This window comes from Bombus vancouverensis, chromosome 11 (assembly GCF_051014615.1).
Source record: "Bombus vancouverensis nearcticus chromosome 11, iyBomVanc1_principal, whole genome shotgun sequence".
Lineage (NCBI taxonomy): Eukaryota > Metazoa > Arthropoda > Insecta > Hymenoptera > Apidae > Bombus > Bombus vancouverensis.
In genome coordinates, this window is record NC_134921.1 from 8201093 (window position 1) to 8220310 (window position 19218).

General features: G+C 42.4%; 1 protein-coding gene across 5 annotated transcripts in view; it reads right to left on the minus strand.

Moving 5' to 3' along the window:
• LOC117153221 (zwei Ig domain protein zig-8) overlaps positions 1 to 19218 on the minus strand; it is a 176770-nt gene that overhangs the window by 12307 nt on the left and 145245 nt on the right. For all 5 annotated transcript variants that reach the window (XM_076622956.1, XM_076622955.1, XM_076622954.1 and 2 more), the window contains one exon: positions 184 to 394. In XM_076622956.1, coding sequence (XP_076479071.1) covers positions 184 to 394 — 211 coding nt within the window. The remainder of the gene's footprint in view (positions 1 to 183; positions 395 to 19218) is intronic.

Here is a 19218-nt window from a genome sequence, read left to right on the forward strand (position 1 = left end):
AGCAAAAAGGAAGATTATTTCTAATGGTAAAAATTCTAGACAAAATTCTTCTCAATTCTAGATAGTCGATATTCCATCTCTACACAGTAACCACTTGAATATCGAACTGAAATTTTCTTGAAGCGTGTCAAGTACGCGAAAGGATTAATCGTAAGGATAATGTTAACATAACTGCAGTTTTACCTTCGACTCTCAACACGAAGGCTAAATTCAATTTGGGCTCGGTGTTAACCTGGCATTCGTAAACCCCAGCGTCACGTTGCTGAACGTAATCGATCTTCAACGTCCATTCGTCAGATGCTTCGGGATGCTTCACGGAGAATCTTTCGTCCCCCGTGTACGCATAGATGGATGACGTGAGTATGTGTAAATCTCTTTTACGTATCCAAGACACCTGAAAACAAAATAGCGTTGGTTGAGCATCATTGAAATTTCAACAAAAGTTTTAGGACCGTCGACGTTACTCGTTTCCAACATCGTTCTCGTCTCGACGTTTCAAAGGTATTCTCTCTCATCAGGTCGGAGAAAGCTTCTTCTCGTTTCCACGAAAAGATTTGCTGCACGCTTGATCCGATTCGATCGACCTAGTTTTCACGAATCACTGTAATTTGTCCTCAGCTAGATCAGTGGATCCAGAGGTTCTTCTAATTGCGTAATTTTATCGTTAGCGATTGGTTCCATTGAAAGTAGTTCCAAGGAAAGGAATGTTAATTTCTCATAAAATTGTCCATTATTGACGATCGATCGATAGATAACTAATTTTGCAATGGTAGGTCGAAATAACAAGAATGTCGATGAAGTGGACGTAACATTTAACAGATTTATATAATACATTTGTTAAATCTATTAGCAGCTGTGTAATAAAATTTCTATTGATCTGACAGAGCAGTCTCTGACGTTTCAGCAAAGTATAATAATACAACTACTTTGTAAGGTGTAACATATATTTTTCTTTAGTTCAAGTCAAACCACAGACGAGCCACTATAAGTATATTTAATAACACATATTTAATACAAATCTAAAATTCGAAATTAAAAAGAATATTGAATTTCCTCTTTCTCGTGTTTTTTTTTTTTTTTTTTAATAAGAGATTTCAAATATATTCGAAATTATTTAAAAAATCATATTCACGCTGATCGTAACTCAGGCACATAAAACCAGATAAATTATACAAACTCGCTCTATCAAACGGGTAATCTGATATATGACTTGCAATATTCAAAAATATTCATCGGCGATTATATCGTAATCGAAATTGAAGATTTTATCAGCGGCATATTTGAACATGTTATCGGCGAATAATTGGCTGCGTTAACGACCGCAATGAATCGATAGAGACGTTCGACAAATTTAATAAAGTGGTCCTGATAATTCAGCCGGGTATGATCGCGGTTGAAAAATACCCGAAATTTCCCGAGCTTTATCCGCTTATCGACATTTATGGCTGATCGTTAAATGTCTCCCGTAGACCGTCCGACAATTACACAAGTACGTGACGGTCGTACGACGGCCGTTCCTGCGCCAAAAGTCACCCCTCTATGGGTTACCCCTCTTTGGAAAGCGTCGCGCGCTTATGGATGCCGGTACTTCTAACCCCAACGACGGGGCTCGTTAAACGTATGTTCACCGGGAAGAAGATCTTCTCACCCTCGTTAATTATTCTCCACTGCATCCTTCTGCGACATACAGAGAGACACAGTGAATGGAACGGAAGGGTAGTCCCACACCGGGAGCTGAAGAGAAGAAGGGGGTTGAAAACGCAATCCTTCTCTGTCAAGAACGAAGACGTCGAAACGTTTGGATCCCGCGAGAAGTTTTCGACATCAGACAGTTCGATAAGGATTCCTCGTTTCGCTTTACGACCTTCCAACCCCCACATAGTACCGACCACTTTCGCGAGATTAATCGGAATATCACGTATTTTGATATCGCCGATGTTTATCACGCGCCGTAACCACGACGAATATTTTCTAGACAACCGCGTTAAAATTCGATGCGGAAATTAAACGATGTTAGCACGTCGTTCGGAATAATTCCGTTTCCGATCGAATCCGCGAAAATAATCCGTTCTCCCGCGAGATTTGAATTTGCGGGGTGAAATTTTTTTTCCCTATGCAGAAAATTCCTCTCCGCCGTGGAACTCGCGTTATTTTGATACGAATTGAGGCCGCGTTTCACGCCAGAGATGTTCCGCGAATTTATTCTGCGAATTCGAGCACCCGTAACGAGCGATATGGAAAGAGGCGGAGAAACACACAGGAGAGATAGAAAACGAGAGGACCGAGGGACGTTGCAGAGAGATATAGAAGGGAAAACGCACGACAGAGACGAAGAAGGATCTTTTAAATATAAATTTCGTGCACGAGCATTCTTTATCGTCGCGTAATCTTTTCTACGAAAGAGAAGAGGAATAGGCCAGTTATCATCTCGCGCCTTTTACATCTAGCGGACTAGCTCCACCGGGGAAAATTAAATATCTTCCAGCCCTTACGTCAGCCATTGCCCCACGGGGTCGAATATCTTCGTAAGTCAGCCACGGACATCTTATAGTTTCGAACTCGCCTCTCGGCGCTGAGATTACACGGTGGAGAACAAGGATGTTACGTGCTCTACGTGTTATCGCGGAATTTTATCCCTATTAAAGTACAACGAGGCGAGAAATCTGCGAATAGAAGGAACGTGCTTTCTGGGTGGCGGCGCTGTGCTTCAAACATTCCGCTTACGTGGCAGCGTTTTAATTACAGGAATATTTTTCTAGCGGGGAAGACGGCGGGCTGAATACAAAAATCTTCGCGCCCGGTAAACATAAATATCGTTTGAGTTTTATGGGGAAATGTAATGCAAATTCCACTGCACGTGAAGTTTCTTTGCTCCCCAAGTTGGAATTACAGTTTGCCATAGTTCGGTTAGCACGGATCTGATCACGAATCAACGATCCCTTTAACGTTCTTTGAATCTCATTCAAAGTAGTTCAAACTAATTTTTCTTTTTCTCTTGTAATAAATCTCTATACTCTCGTGAAAATTGTTCCGACAAAGATTTAAGTCTCTGTTGAAGGATCAAGCTTGAAACAACGGCGTTTCTTCGCTGAGATTCGACTACGAGAAATTACCGACGAACAAAGAGCGCCATCTATACTAGCTGCAGGTTAGTGCTTGGCAATAAACGTGCCTTGTTTAAGAAGGAACTACCAAAGAAGATGAAGAAGAGAGTTACCTGCTCCCCGCGAGGTTTCCTTTCCTTTTGTACGCTATCTATGGTTAAGAGAAAGCAGATAAAGAAGCGATAGTGGTTGTTTGGAACAGATGCTCGTGATACTCGCTACGTAAAACATCTCGGAGCGCAATTTGCCGGGTGGTAACCAGCGTAAGACTTTCAGTGGCTTTGCCCTTTCAAAGTCAGAAGGACTTGCCATTTTCTGCTTAGGCCAACCCGAAAGCGACCTGGAAAGTGGCCTGGGAAGGCGACCCTTTGAATCGCTACGTGCACCTCCAACTGCGATCTTCATCTCCTATTAATCCGGCAACGTTATTCGTTTCAAGATTCTCCGGAGATTCCGGTGCTCTTGAATCAAACAAGCTTTCGAAAGAAAGAGAGGAGGGATAGGAAAAAAGGAAAACAGAAACGCCTTAACATCGGATAAAGGGCACGTAGCAGTTTAACACAGCGAAATAGTGGGAGGTAAGGGTAGAAGACGTGGAAAAAGAAGAAATGTAGAGCGCAGCTGGGAGTCGAACGAATTTTCCCGGGGATACGAAGAATTTCCTCGAGGCAGGGAATATTTCCTGTTCGTGTCTCCCTTTCGTGGCGCAGCGTGTCTCAACCCCTCGCGGGGGTGCCGCAACGTACGTGCAGGCATTTTCTAAACGGCGTCGACGCAACGACTGTTGCGGCCTCGACACGCAGGCAAGTCGTGTCGCGATTCCGTGCGGAGGGTTGCGAGCGACGAAGCGTCCCAACCGTTGACGAAGAAAATGGAGAAGCCTCCGATCCGCCCCGTGGAACGATGATTTTCTCAACCATTCGAGGTAATTTCTCAGGATAAAAGGTCTACCACGCAAGGTACATTTAAGACGACGCGGCGACATAGAGGGTTGGAGAGTGCAACGGTGGAAATGGAAGGGGTGGAAATGATGGGAACCGTTCGTCGTTGGTAAACTCGATTTACAAACGCCTGCGATGTGGGTTTTCCACTTGTACTTATCTAGGCGCCATCGTCTTATTTTCGCGCTTTTCTTATTTCGCCTCTTTCGCAGGCTTTCGCAAGATCCACGGGCGCAGTCGAGCGTGTCAATCAGTTTAAGGGAGGCAGATCGGTTTGCCTCAATTTTATTTCGTACATTCTGCGAGGCAGATGCGCGACAAACATTGACTGACGGCCGGGGATAAAAGTACGACAGCGCTGAGACGCTGGGAAATGGAACGATGTTGAGGTGTTAGTCGCGCGAGAACGTTGCAAGTCGTTTGTTGCGAGCGAAGCTTTGAAGTGAAACTGTAACAGCATTAAATGAAACCTTTGATCCGTTCGAACGCGGTGATACGGGGATCATGACATGAAAATCGTACTTCGCGAATCCTGTGAAACAAAGTGGTGAGAAGATCAAACGATGGAAACGTTGGTAACAAATTATTCCTCGACGCTGGAAACGCCAATCATCCTATGGGTTCTGGCCGATCATTTTATCGTAAGCTGGTTGGTACACAGCCCGATAGAAATTAGAGATACCAATTAGCAGGTGGTATCAATTTAATGGCCACCCTCGCTGTCGTTCGTCATCGTCGTTGCAGCGAACTGCGTTCGACGTGGGTGTTGCTCGTTGATTATCGTCACCGTCGTTATCGTTGTCATTACTTGAATATCCCATCGATTGCAGCTTCTCTCTGTTCCACTATCCAGGCTATTATATGTCCTGTATCTGTGCCGCTCATCTTCTCGCTCGCATGGTCGTTCATTACCTGCCCATCCGTACTCGCTACGCTGTTAACGGCGAAATCGAGGCTTAGCATTTATAATGCCACGTATATACAGTGTCCGCCATAAGTATCAGGATATTTAACGCGTTTAGACGATATGAGATATTTTCGGTTCACGATGAATACTTTTCATTTACCAGTTATTACATAATTGTGCAAAGAGTGGTTCTCGATAGCTTTTCAGACAATGAAATTATAATTTTTAACGCGTTTCTCATATGTCCGTATGCTGTTTGTCAATAAACACCAAGTACAAATACAAGCCATACTGAATGAAGACAGACACAAGTATAAACAAAAAAGTTCAAATACATCTTCGTTAATTGCATACGCAAAATAATTCCGCTGGAGTTAATGTGATTAAATGTATTATTATTTAAAACAATAGTTTCCGTATGCAAAGTATCTTTTCATTTTGATGATAACATCGTTGACTCGCTGGAACAGTGACGTGAGAAACGATTTTGTCAATGAACTATTTCCTAAGATAAGAGTGTCGTTACTTCACCTAACAAAATTATACCTATTACTTCGCAAGAAGAATAGAACTGCGATATCGTCGAAATAAAGAAAAGTCTTCGAATCTTTAAATTGTTAAAAAGCACAGATTTCCTCACTGCATCAAGTAAATCAGATTTCTGACTATCCAATCAGGTTACTGGAATTTCCTCCGATAAAAACAGATGTAATTCACATCTTGAAGTATCGGGTGTTCCTAATGAAATAATAGCGAATGCAGAAGCGTCGAGGAAATTGCGCTGTTCGCACCCCCGATGAGATGAAACGAGACTAATGCCTGGTAATTGGGCGAACTTCAGGAACGCCAACCTGAAACGTTCACGAGAAAGGCCGGGGAGGGGGGCGGGTAGTTAGACATGGCAAGAGTCCAAATTTCGCCTACTCTCGTGCAAAAGTCTGAACGAAAACGTTAGAAAGGGAGACAGAAATAAAGAACTTGGAAAGAAACAAAAAGGACAGAAGCAAAAATAAAAAGAGAAAGAAGCGAAAGACTGGAAGCTCTTTCGAACAAACTTCTGCCCTCGTTCTCGTGTAAATTCGTCGTGCCACGATTTTACTTCACCTTCGTCGGCGACCAAGTTCCAATGAGAAGCTCGAAGAAAAATGAGAACAGGATGTAACGAAAAGAAGTCAGGCGAAAAAAAAACAAGAGAAGGTAAACGCGAGAGAAGCTTTTACCAGTGAACGATCGAACCGATGGACTAATTAGTATCGGAGCTGCGCAGTTTCCTCGCAGCCTAACGCGCGGGCTACACCCTCCAAAAGCTTCCACCAGTAGCTCGACTAGAAGGTACGACTAGGTGCTGTCTTGGGGATAGTTCCCCGTTAATGAGCTCCTGGTAACGACGTCTTTTTCCTCCGTGCCCATATATCCTGGAGAGATCTCGTTCTAGCCTCCAACCCGGTGCATTCTCTCGCGCCTTTACAACCCTCGTTGCACTCGATCATCCCTCCCATTTTCACCTTTATCATTCAACTATTCTGAGAGTCGGCCAAATATTCGCGATCCTCTGTATTCGACGTTCGTTGCACCACGCCACGGAATCGTCGCGACGGAATAATACCGTTCCCAAACTTTTAAATTATACATAGGAGCACTTCGCACGTCTCGTGCTTTCGATATAGAAACGGAATTCGGGGATTTCCAATGGGCATAACGGCTATGAATTTAATCGAATGCGTTCTCTCGACAAATTGAAATTTACACAAACGACGCTAGTTTGTCACTTTGTATTTATTATTTGCTTTCTGTTTTCAAGGAACTCTTTAAATTTACGTTTTCGTAGATATGTTTAACCTCTTCCTTCGAATTCCTTTATAATTCTTCATAATTCTTCAAAGGGTGAATTTTTTCGAATCGAAATTTTCCTAAGCAACCCTACTCTGTTGCATTGTTCTTCTTTACAATTCATTTTATACAGCGGCGAGTCTTCTTAAATCTAAATGCTTATACGCATTACTCTATTTTATTGTATATGTAGATATATATATCTATCTATTTTGTTATATAATTATTTTACGATTTTTTACAATTTTTTCACAGCATGAATCTCCTTCAATCGAAATTTTCGTAAATTTCGTCAGTCTGCTACACTGAGTTTTTTAACGATATTTTCACCGAAGGTGTGAATTACTTCGCCCTTCAAATTGCTATTCCTAATGGTCTCGCCAATCGTGTACAATGTCTTCATTAAGGGATCTTCAAAGTTCGCCGATAGATTCTAAGAAAAGCTCGCCACTAAGGGCAGGTTCTTTATCACAACTTTCGCGGAAAGTTCGCGGCTCGTTTCCCTTAAAATTCGCCTCGCGCGGTCCATGGCGCAGCTCGTACCAAGGTGCGCTTCATAAATCCTGCTCGGCTATTGCGTGCACCAGCCAGTGGCCAATAAACGGTACGTGCAAGCTGGCATGAATCACAGTCGCCTCGGTTGAAAAAGAGGGTGCAGGCCAAAGGGGTAGATCGGCAAAGGACGAGCGTGAGGTGAAAAGGGCTGGCGTTGTCCGCTTGTCAATATCGAAAATTAGAAATTCGAAGCAGGTCTCTCACATGCGTGTCTATGTATCTGTACGGCGAGACGTGTGTATGTAGACATTTTGCTCGGTGACAGAGGGGTTGGCGCACGTGAATAGACGTGGCTAGGTGGACGCGTAACCTCGACCATTGCTTGTAAATGCAGGCACCGAAAACACTTCGTGATCTCGCTACGTTCGCACACCCTCCCGTGGCGCATAAATCAAACAATATCGATCACCTGTTTACTTTGCCGTCTCCGCAGCGGCGTTTGCTATTACTATGTCGCCACGGAGCAATATATCGGTGGAATGGGCATACCTCCGTGTGCTTTTCATTCTGTCACCGGTCGCGTATTTTCGGCAAAATTCCGTAGATATGGCGATTTACGAATGCCTCTCTCTCTCTGTCTGTCTGTCTCTCTCTCTCTCTCTCTCTCTGCCTGTCCCTTTCTCGGTGTATATACTTCGATGTATCGTGTATTCGCTTTCTGTGGACGATGCAACGTCGGAAATTCAACAGGACCGAAGCATTCCGGGCAAGAAACGAGATTAGCCGACTAATGGATTTCGAGCGGTTAATTCGATGGTTGAAAGTAAATTCGAGGGAATGGATTTTGTGGCAAGTCCATGGCAAACTACCGACTCTGAAGTTAAGGATAATTTCTGTACAAATAAATGTGAACAGAGAGTCAAATCGCGCTGTTCTTGATTAATTTCGATCGCAGAGGCTTTTTCCTACATCTAGTGGCTTTCCTCGATTTCCGATCGATAGAAACTAAGTTTAACCAATCACAAAACCGGTAAAATTTCTAAAAAGTTAACGGAAAACGGCGAAACTCACTCGCGAATGGAAATCGTTTGAAAGGTATCAAGTATCCAAGTCTCTGTGCTGTGTTTTTTTTCGGCCCTCTAGGTTGGATTTTTGATCGTTCCCTTCTTTTCATCCCTCTCTCTGCCTTTTTCTCTCCCGCGGTTCGGTTTTGATGCCGGTTTGATTGGAAAACGTTCATACTCATTTGTTGCGCCACGGTCAGCCGGAGAATACACATACGTCACGTGTACACGTGTTATTATCCTGTAAAGCTCACTTTTATGGACGTGCTTTTATCAACAGTACGGACATCTGTTCTGCTATCGATATCGCTTGGGTGCTGGCCTAAAATTAATGGTTGTTCCAGACAGGAAACAAGCCGTCGCCATTAAAAGTATCGCGCTCGGTTTAATCGACAGTCCTGAGCGTAAATTGACTGATGCGATCGAAGCGAACGCGTAGAGTGCAGCTACCAACGAGAGAAACAGAGACAGAGACAAAGACAAAGACAGAGAGAGTGTTACGATCCTCCCAGTGTTGCCTTCCGTCTCGATATTTTGGCAGTTGGATACGTCTCGTTGCTTTTCGAAAAATAAAAGAACTGGCTAACGAATGGACTCGACCCATTCCGGTCCAATAGCCGAAATTCCACTATCCACACGATAGGGAACGTTGTTCGATAATTCAATGGTTGGTGTTCGCATAAACGTTAATAAGTAACGTGATGGACGGTGTTACGTAAATTAGATAGGACACGTTGATCTCTGCTGCATTATCCGGACGTCAAATTCGATGTAATTTGCTTGTAATCTGGCAGATAGATCGCGGCTGAATCGGAGATACGTTCAACAGCTATTTCGAATAATTTATCTGTCGTTTGTCCTTCTATCCACTGCTGGTTCTCGATTTGTTGGATCTATAGGTTGGACAAGTTTCGAAGAAAGCTTCACCAGACAACGATTATGCCAGGGTAATGTCGATATTCGGGAAGCGTGAAACAACGAGGTCAAGAAGGGAACGTTACTCTTCATTCTGAATGAAAAATCGTCCTATTTCGTCTTCCGCAGCCTGGAATGGCGAGCAAGTGCAATTCGCGTAAGACCCCTGTATAACCAATGTTTTCCCCGTGTGAAAATAGTATTCGCGTACGGTAGAAATTTATTCCTATTTCTGAGAGCGGACTGGCGTCTCTTGCAATTACTTTCTTCGAGAACATTTTTCTCGCGTGAACGTTAAAGCTCTTTCCTATGCGCTTAGTACTTTCAACTCGCTTCTTCGTCGGGTCTTATGTTTTGGAAACGCTAATCTAATCTTGTTTCGCTATACTGTTTTTCCACACTATCCTATAATTCAAGTTACTATGGTTTATCCTATATATGTGTATGTGTGTATATGCATACGTACTCAATTAAAAACTTCATGGCCGAGTATAGTTTTATCGATGTCCTATAACAGGCAGCTATGAGCTGCTGCAATTAAGAGTTGTGTAAGGTTATAGTCTAAAGTTCGCTTTGAAACATCACGTTTCGTATCGTGATTTTAATTAAAGTAATAGTGTCATTTGTTTAAAGTTATTGATAAAGTCGGTCTGGCATTACTTCGGCAATTAGCATTTGTACTTCGCTTTTAATTAATTGGCTTCCACTGTCTGTGTTTTCTAGTTTTTCAAATGTTTCCGACAAAAGAGGCGAAAATATAGAGAATATAGATCTCTTCTTCGTAATTAGACTAACCGATGTAAAGTTTAATGAATCATAAATTACCAGTGCCAATATATTCTCTTATATAATAGGAACAATTTTCTATCAAGTAAATAAAGTTTTATAAATTACAAGTACTGTGATCATCTTATTTCATCATATTATAAGATTATGAAAAGAACTCCTTTGTCATTTGCAACCAGTATCTTTTCAAGCCACTAACATTATTAATTAATAAATTACCGTGTATACAATGTAGACGATTCTCTTCCAAACGACTGTGAATACTATTAAATTAATTGAATTATTTTTCTTATGGTTTCGAAAAAGTATTTTAGTACATTCTCCTACATGACTTAAAAAGAAGCAACCGCTCATCCTGAATCGGTCCATCGTGTTTTCTCGACACTGGCGAAGGACAAAGAACGGATAGAAGCGATTCGTTCAAAAGGGAAACGTGTGCACGGATCGGTCGCAAGAAAAGCTGTTCGCCGTAGTCGTAAATTTTCCCGAGCGAAAGATCACGCTGAAACTCGCGGTCTTCCCTAGGACATCGAAATAATTTGAAAGACAGCACACGACTGTCGCTTACGTAAGCTCCGCTTGTCGGATCGAAGGGGTGGCTTCGTGGTGTCGACTCAGCCTCGCTGTCGTTTTTCCACGGCCTTATCCAGCAACGTCTGCAATCCAACCTTCTCTCGTCGACTTTCATCGGCGTAGCTTCTTTCGCGCGAAAGGAAAAGTTAAATTTGCATTCGTAGCGTCGTCTGACGAGCACGGCCCTTTTCTGCTTTCCACTTTTTCGATATTCCTACGCTTCCTCTTTCTCCCTTGCGTTTCTTCGTGTCCCTCTTCCCTCTTCCTCGCCTTTAAAGCACGGCCCTTTTTTCTCGATCATCACGGAGTGTCTACTACGACTTCTTCGACGTCTATCGCTTTCGAATTCAGATTTATTCACAATATAAATTTATAAAGTCGTCGCGTGGGTCGGAACAGAAACTCGACATTGGTCGAGCGTTCTGCCCTCGAACGCAGCCACGGCTCCTTTGAAATTTCCTTTTCGTTCGACAAATCTCGCGATGCGTTTGCACCTCCACGCTTCTCCGTTATTCGATTCCTTCGGGAACACCAGCCACTTTCATGCACTCGTGTTGATGTTAATGTTAAGCAACGCTAAAGCGCCAACTCGACGCGGGCTTTGCGGGCTGCATAAATGTTGAGGTTGCGGATCTATCTGGATCTAGTCACTGTAGTAGTGGATACGTATAGATAAGGCGTATTCTCTATCGTGAGATACATACGTGTGCTGGATACAAGCGCGAATCAGAAGGAAATCGCGACTATGAATATACCAGAGGAAAAGGAAGAAAATACTTCGTTTCAAGATTCATAGGAATTTTTTGTTTCTTTGTCGATGCTGTTTTGAATATAAAGCACTACGAAGAATACTCGTAGTGTCAGGTGTGCATTCGTACTACTCGGAGCCTGTTGCTATCATTTTTCTCATACATGCAACTCGTCTTCTGGCAGCATCGATTCTGCAAATCTTTTTCTTTCGTTTTCGTTGCATCACTTTCGCTTTCCATCGGTAATCGATCAATCATCCGTGTGTCGAAGCGAACGAAAGGCCGGGCAAATGGAAAATGGAAAAGTTATGTTCGACGCGTGTACAGTCCCCGGTTATGGAAATGCGTCATCGTGTTCGTGAATATTTAGCGTATTGAAAATTCAATTTCGCCGCCGCCCCATTCTCCCAAACAACTGTCTTCTAACCTACTCTAAACATTGTTAACCCCCTTTAACGTTGTCACGGTACGTGTACGTAGTTACACACGTCACACTGCTATTTACTGACAGCGAATATTAGTAAATGGCTCTTATCGTATCGATCGTTATACATCAATTAATACGTGTCGGTCCAATCAACTCGCCGTACGTCTATCAATTAGCACAATCTTGGGTAAATGTTGTCTGTAAAGTGAACTTGCAAGTCACAGTTTGAGAGAAACCACACAAATGTAGACTATGGTCGTGTATACATTTACCACTTGAAGTTTAGCAGTAGGACGTGATCGAACTATGAAGATGAGAAAGAAAGTTCAAAAAAGAAAGTTTAAAAAAAGGAAGCAAGAAATACGAGAAACATCAGCATTTTACAAAATATACAAAATATCCAAATAGAGTACCACTACAACGAATCTCCCCTCAGCTTGCATTTCTCTAGTTTCATTAAAAAAGATATAGATATACGTGAACAATCGCAGCTTATTTATAACAATAGTCAAAGTAAACGATCGATAGTCGACGAAATAAATTACAGGCCGTTGGTTAGCGAGGCGGATGAAGATCAGAGTCTCGTTACGGATATTTTACGCGGCAAACAAGCCACCGCAGGCTGGCTCCCGCAAAATGAAACTATTCGCATAAGTGGGACAGACGTTTACACGCGTTTGTTCGATGTAATTAATGGTCGCATAGTTCGTGTAAAATAAACTATGAGGCCGATGAATACAGACGACCAGTCAGCGCTGGTTCAAAGATACCCAGGTTATTTCATTAATCGTGAATTTAGCGCCGAACACCGGAACGTAACCAAGCTGGAAATCGAATCGACTAAATGGAATTGCCGTGAACGTTCTCTCTTGCCTCTAATAAGCGTGACACGCTACTCTTTTTCGATCCTCTGTAGTCATCGTCGTTCACTTTGGACTCGTTTACAACAGCGTGCAACGCGCGTGTATTCTACGTGACTGGATTTATTTATTCTAACGAAGATTACGCGCGGTCTAGCGCGGCACGTGATTGATCGCACGACTTTACGGCAGTTTATTTTCCCGTTTTTCCTCTTTCCTTGTGTTTTCTCCCCTCTTTTCCTTCCCCACCTCTTCTGTTTTCGGTCGTCGTCGTTTGTTGTCGACCTCTCTGTTTTTCGTCAGCCTGTCCACGCGTACCTCCCCCGCCGTCGATCATACCTTTGAAACGAACATTCCACGCTTCCCGATATCGATTTCCTATAAAACCTTCGGGGAGATGCACCACGTTCAAAGGAGCAACGGCACACGGTCTCGTGATCGGTGAATTTCGAACAATGTCGGGGATAGATGGAACCGATGCGAGACCGTTTCATTTGCCTCGATGAAAGGAATCAGGGAAAAGGAAAAACGCACAACTCGTGGTACCTGGCGCGCGTGCATAAATTAGACGAACCGGATATAAATGCCTCTGATACTCTGTTCGTCCGACACACGCTATTCAGCTACACGCTATTTCTCGTAAAATAGAACAACTAATCGCAAACATGAATATTCATTTCAGAAATCGAGGGATTTGAAGAAAAAACGGTGCAAGTAATTGTAAAACTATTAGGAAATTTTTAAAATTTCTATCAACTAATTATTGTAAAGCAAGTACCTTGTATTTATTCATTTATTGGTTAATATCGACAATAGCTAGCTATTAATATCAGCAGTAAAGATACAGTACCCTTTGGCATACAAAGGGAATAGGCAAATTGAAATACCGTTCGTGCAAAGAGTTAGAAATCTCTTTAGTCTGTCTAAACATAGACGCGAATGAAGATAGAAAATTCAATAAAAAGTTTTCTCTATTAAATATAAAAATACACCGTGTTTTATACTTGGAATTACAGTATACTACCATCATACGCTTTATGCATGGATTATATGCAAGTACAAGATTGCATTTTCGATTTAAAAAGGATCCTCGAAATAAACAGTGACCTCATTTTCGTAAGAAAAAATACGTGTCCTAGTTTCCAGCGAACCTTTCGGTTATCACGAAGAAAGTTCCAAATGGGCGTGAAAGTTGCGCTCCGTTATAAATTGATATAGAAAATCGCGTTCCGAAGTTGTTGAAGAGAAAAGGATCGTTTCGTGCGTGTAGAAGAACACTCGATCGTGGGAGTCCTGAGAGGGAACGTCACTGTGTGTATACACGGGAATAGAAGGGTGAAACCACGAAGGCAAACCAGTCCTTTAGGATTAAAATAAATCCTAATCTGGCACAGGTCGTAAAGTCAAGAGGGAGGGTCGAGCCCTCGGGCCTTAGGTCGATGGTACGTGTAATAGGGAAGAGAAGGATGGAGGAAGAAAAGGAGCAAATAGAAGGGTCTCAAACACACCAGCAGGAAATGTTACCTTAAATACACTAAGTTTCCTCTCCTTGTACCTTTCCTTTTCACCCTTGAGATTTTCACCTGGACTGTGTGTACAGATATTAATCCCTAGCGCGACTGGAAGAAAGAGGAAAATCCATCGTGATATTCTGTGTACCAACGGAGGAACGAGTAGACTGAACTCAATTTTGTAAGATCAACGAAAAGGAACTTGTTACATACCAGGGTATCGCGTTCTCTCTCTCTCTCTCTCTCTCTTTTTCTTTCCGTGCTTCCTAGATGATGTGGGTCAGGTTTCTTCAGAAACATTCAAGTCCGGAAGTTTGTCGAGATTGGACAAAAAGTTTCGAAAAGCGTATCGTAAATACATACAAGAGGCATTCGATGGCTGGTAAGCAGTTGTTATCAGGGAAGTCAGTTCCTTTTATGGTACAAGATAAGAACGCTGGGCACGTCCAGCCAGCGTTTGGAAAACGGGGAAATATTCATAAAGGAGGGATAATGTGGTTTGAATGTTGAAATGTTTGCGAAGGTTAACCAGTTGGAAAATAGTTATACGTATCTCTTTTAGATACCCAATTGATAAACAAAAGATACATTCTCTGGGATTAAAAAAAAAGAAGAGCGAAAGATACACAAAAATATAGCAAGACTTCAACATCTTAAAATCCAACCTTGGACTTTGCACGTACAAAATAATTAAACGGGACACAAGTGTGGTTCGCTTGAGACTTGTTCATAATCGAATTTGGCGATTAAATATTTACGTAACTTAATTGCTTAGCTTAGGCAAATTACTTAGCTCAACTGGAGCATTCTGCTGATTCAAAAATAACTCTTCTAAATTGGTTTCATATTTTACCAGTATAATTACGAAACTCCTGTCTCGTTACAATACTAACAAAATTTCCAAATATTTTATATAAAGCATAAAATATAGACATAAACTATCTACTAATACGAAAGATCACATTTAACAATCAATAGAAAGACGATAAAAAGGACTCATCGTTCGGATCGTATTCCGTTTACAAAGAGACAGGTTCGTACACAATAATCACGACAGATGTTTCATCAGGGGTACGGCGCTATCAATTACGTAAAAGCATCGTATCTCGACCTGGAAACGAAAGCAGCCAATATTTGCAGTAAACAAGCCCGGCCGTCCTGATTTCGAATTACGGGAAACTGGAACTGTAAAAAGTATTGCAGGATACAATAAATAAATACGGACATGTATCCCCGGGTTGTGTGTTTCATCGGTGTGCAACGTGAATACGCCGCCATGTCTCGAATTGTCCGCCGGTTATAGCCTGGTACAACGTTGTAGCTCATCCGTGCAGTATTGTACGGTAACACAGGTTCTGGGGTGTAGCGGGGTTAGTAATGGTCGAGCACTAGGCAAACAAAGTATCTACGTTGTCCGTGGGGGTAGCTCAGAGGGGCTGGCCTGGCTTCGACGATGTTGAGTTAGCTCGAGATAGGTTAGTGTAGCCAGGCTAGAGAGGTCGAGTGTTGTATGATATGATACTCGACAAACGGCTTGCACGACCAAGTGAGTACCTAGGAAAGTACGCCTGGTGTTCGTACTAGCATCCCCTAAAAATAAACATCCCTCGGCGCGCGTGTACACCGCCTCGCGCCGGTCAACCTCCCAATCCTTGTGTTCGCGTCCTCTTCTTTCGCCAAGACGAAATTACGACGATGCGACAACATTTGGGATATGTTTCGTGTTAATAAATTTTGTTTAAATGTTGTGTTAAGCGATTGTTTTTAAAGAAAACGTAAAAAGATGTTTGGAAACATATATTGATTTTTGAAACAGTTCATAGTTGAAAGAGACGTCGCAATAAGGGGACAACTGCAACTTTAAATAATCGAAGCAAAGCAATTCGAGTTCGATCAAAGTAGGAGCACTTTTTGATACGTGCTACATATTCATATAGCCCACTGAATCTCTCAAAAATCAAACAGATTAACTCGAAGTTCTTAATTTCAGTATTACTTTGATAACATCTCTCTGCAAACGTCTCTCTTTTCTAAGATAGTAGAATTTTAAATTGATATCTTTCCCAATTCTTTGGGTTTTACGGAACACGTAAACACTCCAAACTGACTTCGAAGAATGTAATAAACATTACCGTGAACAAATAATCCGATTTGTACGGAAATAGTAGTAGAATAAATTCCTTTACGAATGACAATCCTCTCTCTGCTGAGTATCAGAAAAATGTGAGATAATTCTATTTAAATGTTAGAAACAATTCTTCCGGCTCCGATAAATCCCTCCATAACGAGATTCAAATTTAGCAAACGATTCGTCTTCGTTAAATCGTAACGAAATTAAAAGTCTATAGACAGAAGGTAGTTCGAAAGACAATATCGTTATGAATCCAGACAGAAATAATGATTCGAGCGTTTTATTCAGATGGAAGGAATTCTCAATGTCGCTTAATTTAACAGCCAAAGAGTTCAAACAAGGAGAACTGTTTATCCGCGAGACGATACGCTCAAGGAGAAAAATTGTGAATTTCCTTCTCTTTTCTACTCGTTCGGACGGAACTGCCTGGAAAGAAAAATGCACCTTTCCGCAATGATATAAACGGACTATTCTATCGATCAAATCGATCAGTGGAAAACCGCGGTTTTTTGACCGACTACCTCTCGTTTACCGCTGATTATATTTTTCTGGCTCGAATGGCACTTGCAGATCAGCTTCTTTTTGCATCTGTAATTTCGCGCAAGTTATTACCGCGGCATATTTACCGCGAATTTTCATGGTAAATAACGCGGGTGAACGTTTTCACTCATGAACAGACGAAAAATCGCGGCTAGCTCGACGTATCATTTTACGGAACGAAATATCCTGGATATTGTTGGGCTCTCTTTTCGAACGCAAAGCGGATGTTATATCTCGTGTCCGACGGTCCACTTCGACTGCTCTTTCCAAATTATAAAAGTAATCCTTGTAAATCCTCGTGGACTAACAAAAAACATTGACATTTCAGTGAAACGGTTCACCATTTCGTCTAATTATCCCCTTTCGCGATATTCTATTACCCTGAAAACTTCTTTCAGACCAATCGGTTGATGCTATATCATCGCGGCATAATTTCCTGAAATATTCCGGTGGAATCCTCTTTGTCTCTATCCAACGGATCTGCAAATTGATTCGTAACATAAAGCACAAAAAGCTTCGTATATCGCGGAGTTAAACGCGTGTACTTCAGGCGAGACTTCAAAGGCAGAGCAGGGCTAGTGAGAGGCGCGAGAACAGATGAAACGAGAAAGAGAGGAAAGCTTTGTGAGATTTGGCGTTACCACGGTCGCAAATCGATCTCACCAAGACCGAGACATCGCGTCAACTGTCTTCGTCATTCTCTCCGGTTGGTCGGCCGAGCTTCGCCGGTGACCTCGTTTTTGTAGACACCGGCCCACTCCTGGTCTTTTTCATTTGTTATTCACAGGTCGGTGATTTTTAAAAGAAAGCCTCCGCAATAATTATTACCGTGGGCAATCTTTGGCCCGCATTCAAAGAAATCGTCTGTTCCAAGAGCATTCCGAGAGGGCGACGACAGTCGGTACTCGGTTTCTACTCTCGAGAAGGTGAAAAAGAGGGGTAGAACTTGAGACGAGGGAAGAAGAGAGACAGATAGAGAGAGAGAGAGAGAGAGAGAGAGAGAAGATGAGAAAGGGAAATGTAGGAGGGCGGCTGGGGGAGAATATAATGAGGAAAGCCTTACGGGTTTTACGGGGTCTATATTCGGCTCGTCATTACCGTCGTTCGTTTCTCGTGTACGAATTTCATCCTTCGTCCTTCCCCTCTTCGTTTCTGCCTTTCTCTTTCTCTCTTTCTTCTTTCTCACCGCTCGGTTACTTCCTTTATTTCTTTCTTTTCCCTTCTCCTGCACGTCTTTTTTTTTTTTTTTTTTATTACTTCCTTTCCCACAGCTTTCCACTCAAGGCCATTATGTTACCGGCACAATGCCCGCCAATGAGGATTGTGGGGAACGATTGCTGATTCCGTACTCGAAGAGTAGCACGACAGACTGATATAACGGTAGAGTTTTCGATTATCACCAGTTCTCGGCTTCCACTTCTTCTTTTACAGCCAGTCGTCCTGTAAATTTCCGTTTCTTCCTCTCTTCCATATGATCGATACAGAGGATCGCACAAAACACGTGTACGTGCAGTTACATTGAGTTTTGGACATTGATGTACACAGCCGTAATATAGACAGCGATATATTAATTTGTAATTAGAACTCTACAATTTTACAGAGTAAACTTGAAATAATTTCTGTTTCTAATGCTTCGATGAGAGAACGTTCCTTTCTTGATCTTTGTTTTTACTCGAACGAGGGAATAATTTTATTTAACAGTACGATGCTGCATCTCTGTATCCTCGTTCACAACGTGAACCACGCGATCTCGGATCATTTGTTAAACCGACTCTTAACTCCACAGAGAAATTGTAACGATCGCTTCTACGTCGATACATCGTAGGAACTAATCAAACCAACGACTTCATCATGTCGCGAAATCCTCGGTCGCAATTTCTATTTTATCATCAGGAAATTAAGAACAAGAAGCAGGAGTAACCGAGCGAGCATTTATCGAATCTTTAATAATAGTCCTTACTGACTTGCTTTGAGGAAGGAAGGGCTCCTTAAAGGAACTGCAATGCATAAGCGCTTTATAATCCAACGTTGCGTTGCAAAGCGCAGCTTTTCTTGAAGGGTATTGCCTTTTATCTTGATTAAACGCTCCAACAGAGATTCGTTTTTCCAGGGAATGCGTTCTCTTCACGTACCCGCGCACAAAGAGCGCCGGAGTCAACGGGCAAAGTCGCGGGATAAATAAGGGACTCGCGTGCAATTACGTGGACAGTTAGTTTCGAGACAACGCATTTATTCCAACCTCTGCCAGAGGAGCTTTGTAGTCGAGTGTGCTTGGCCTGTTCAGCCGGTCAGACGGCCAGAGGATTCGCTAATAGGCCTTCAGGAACAGCACCACAATCCCAGAAAGCTCTCTCTCTCTCTCTCTCTCCCTCTCTCTGCTCCATC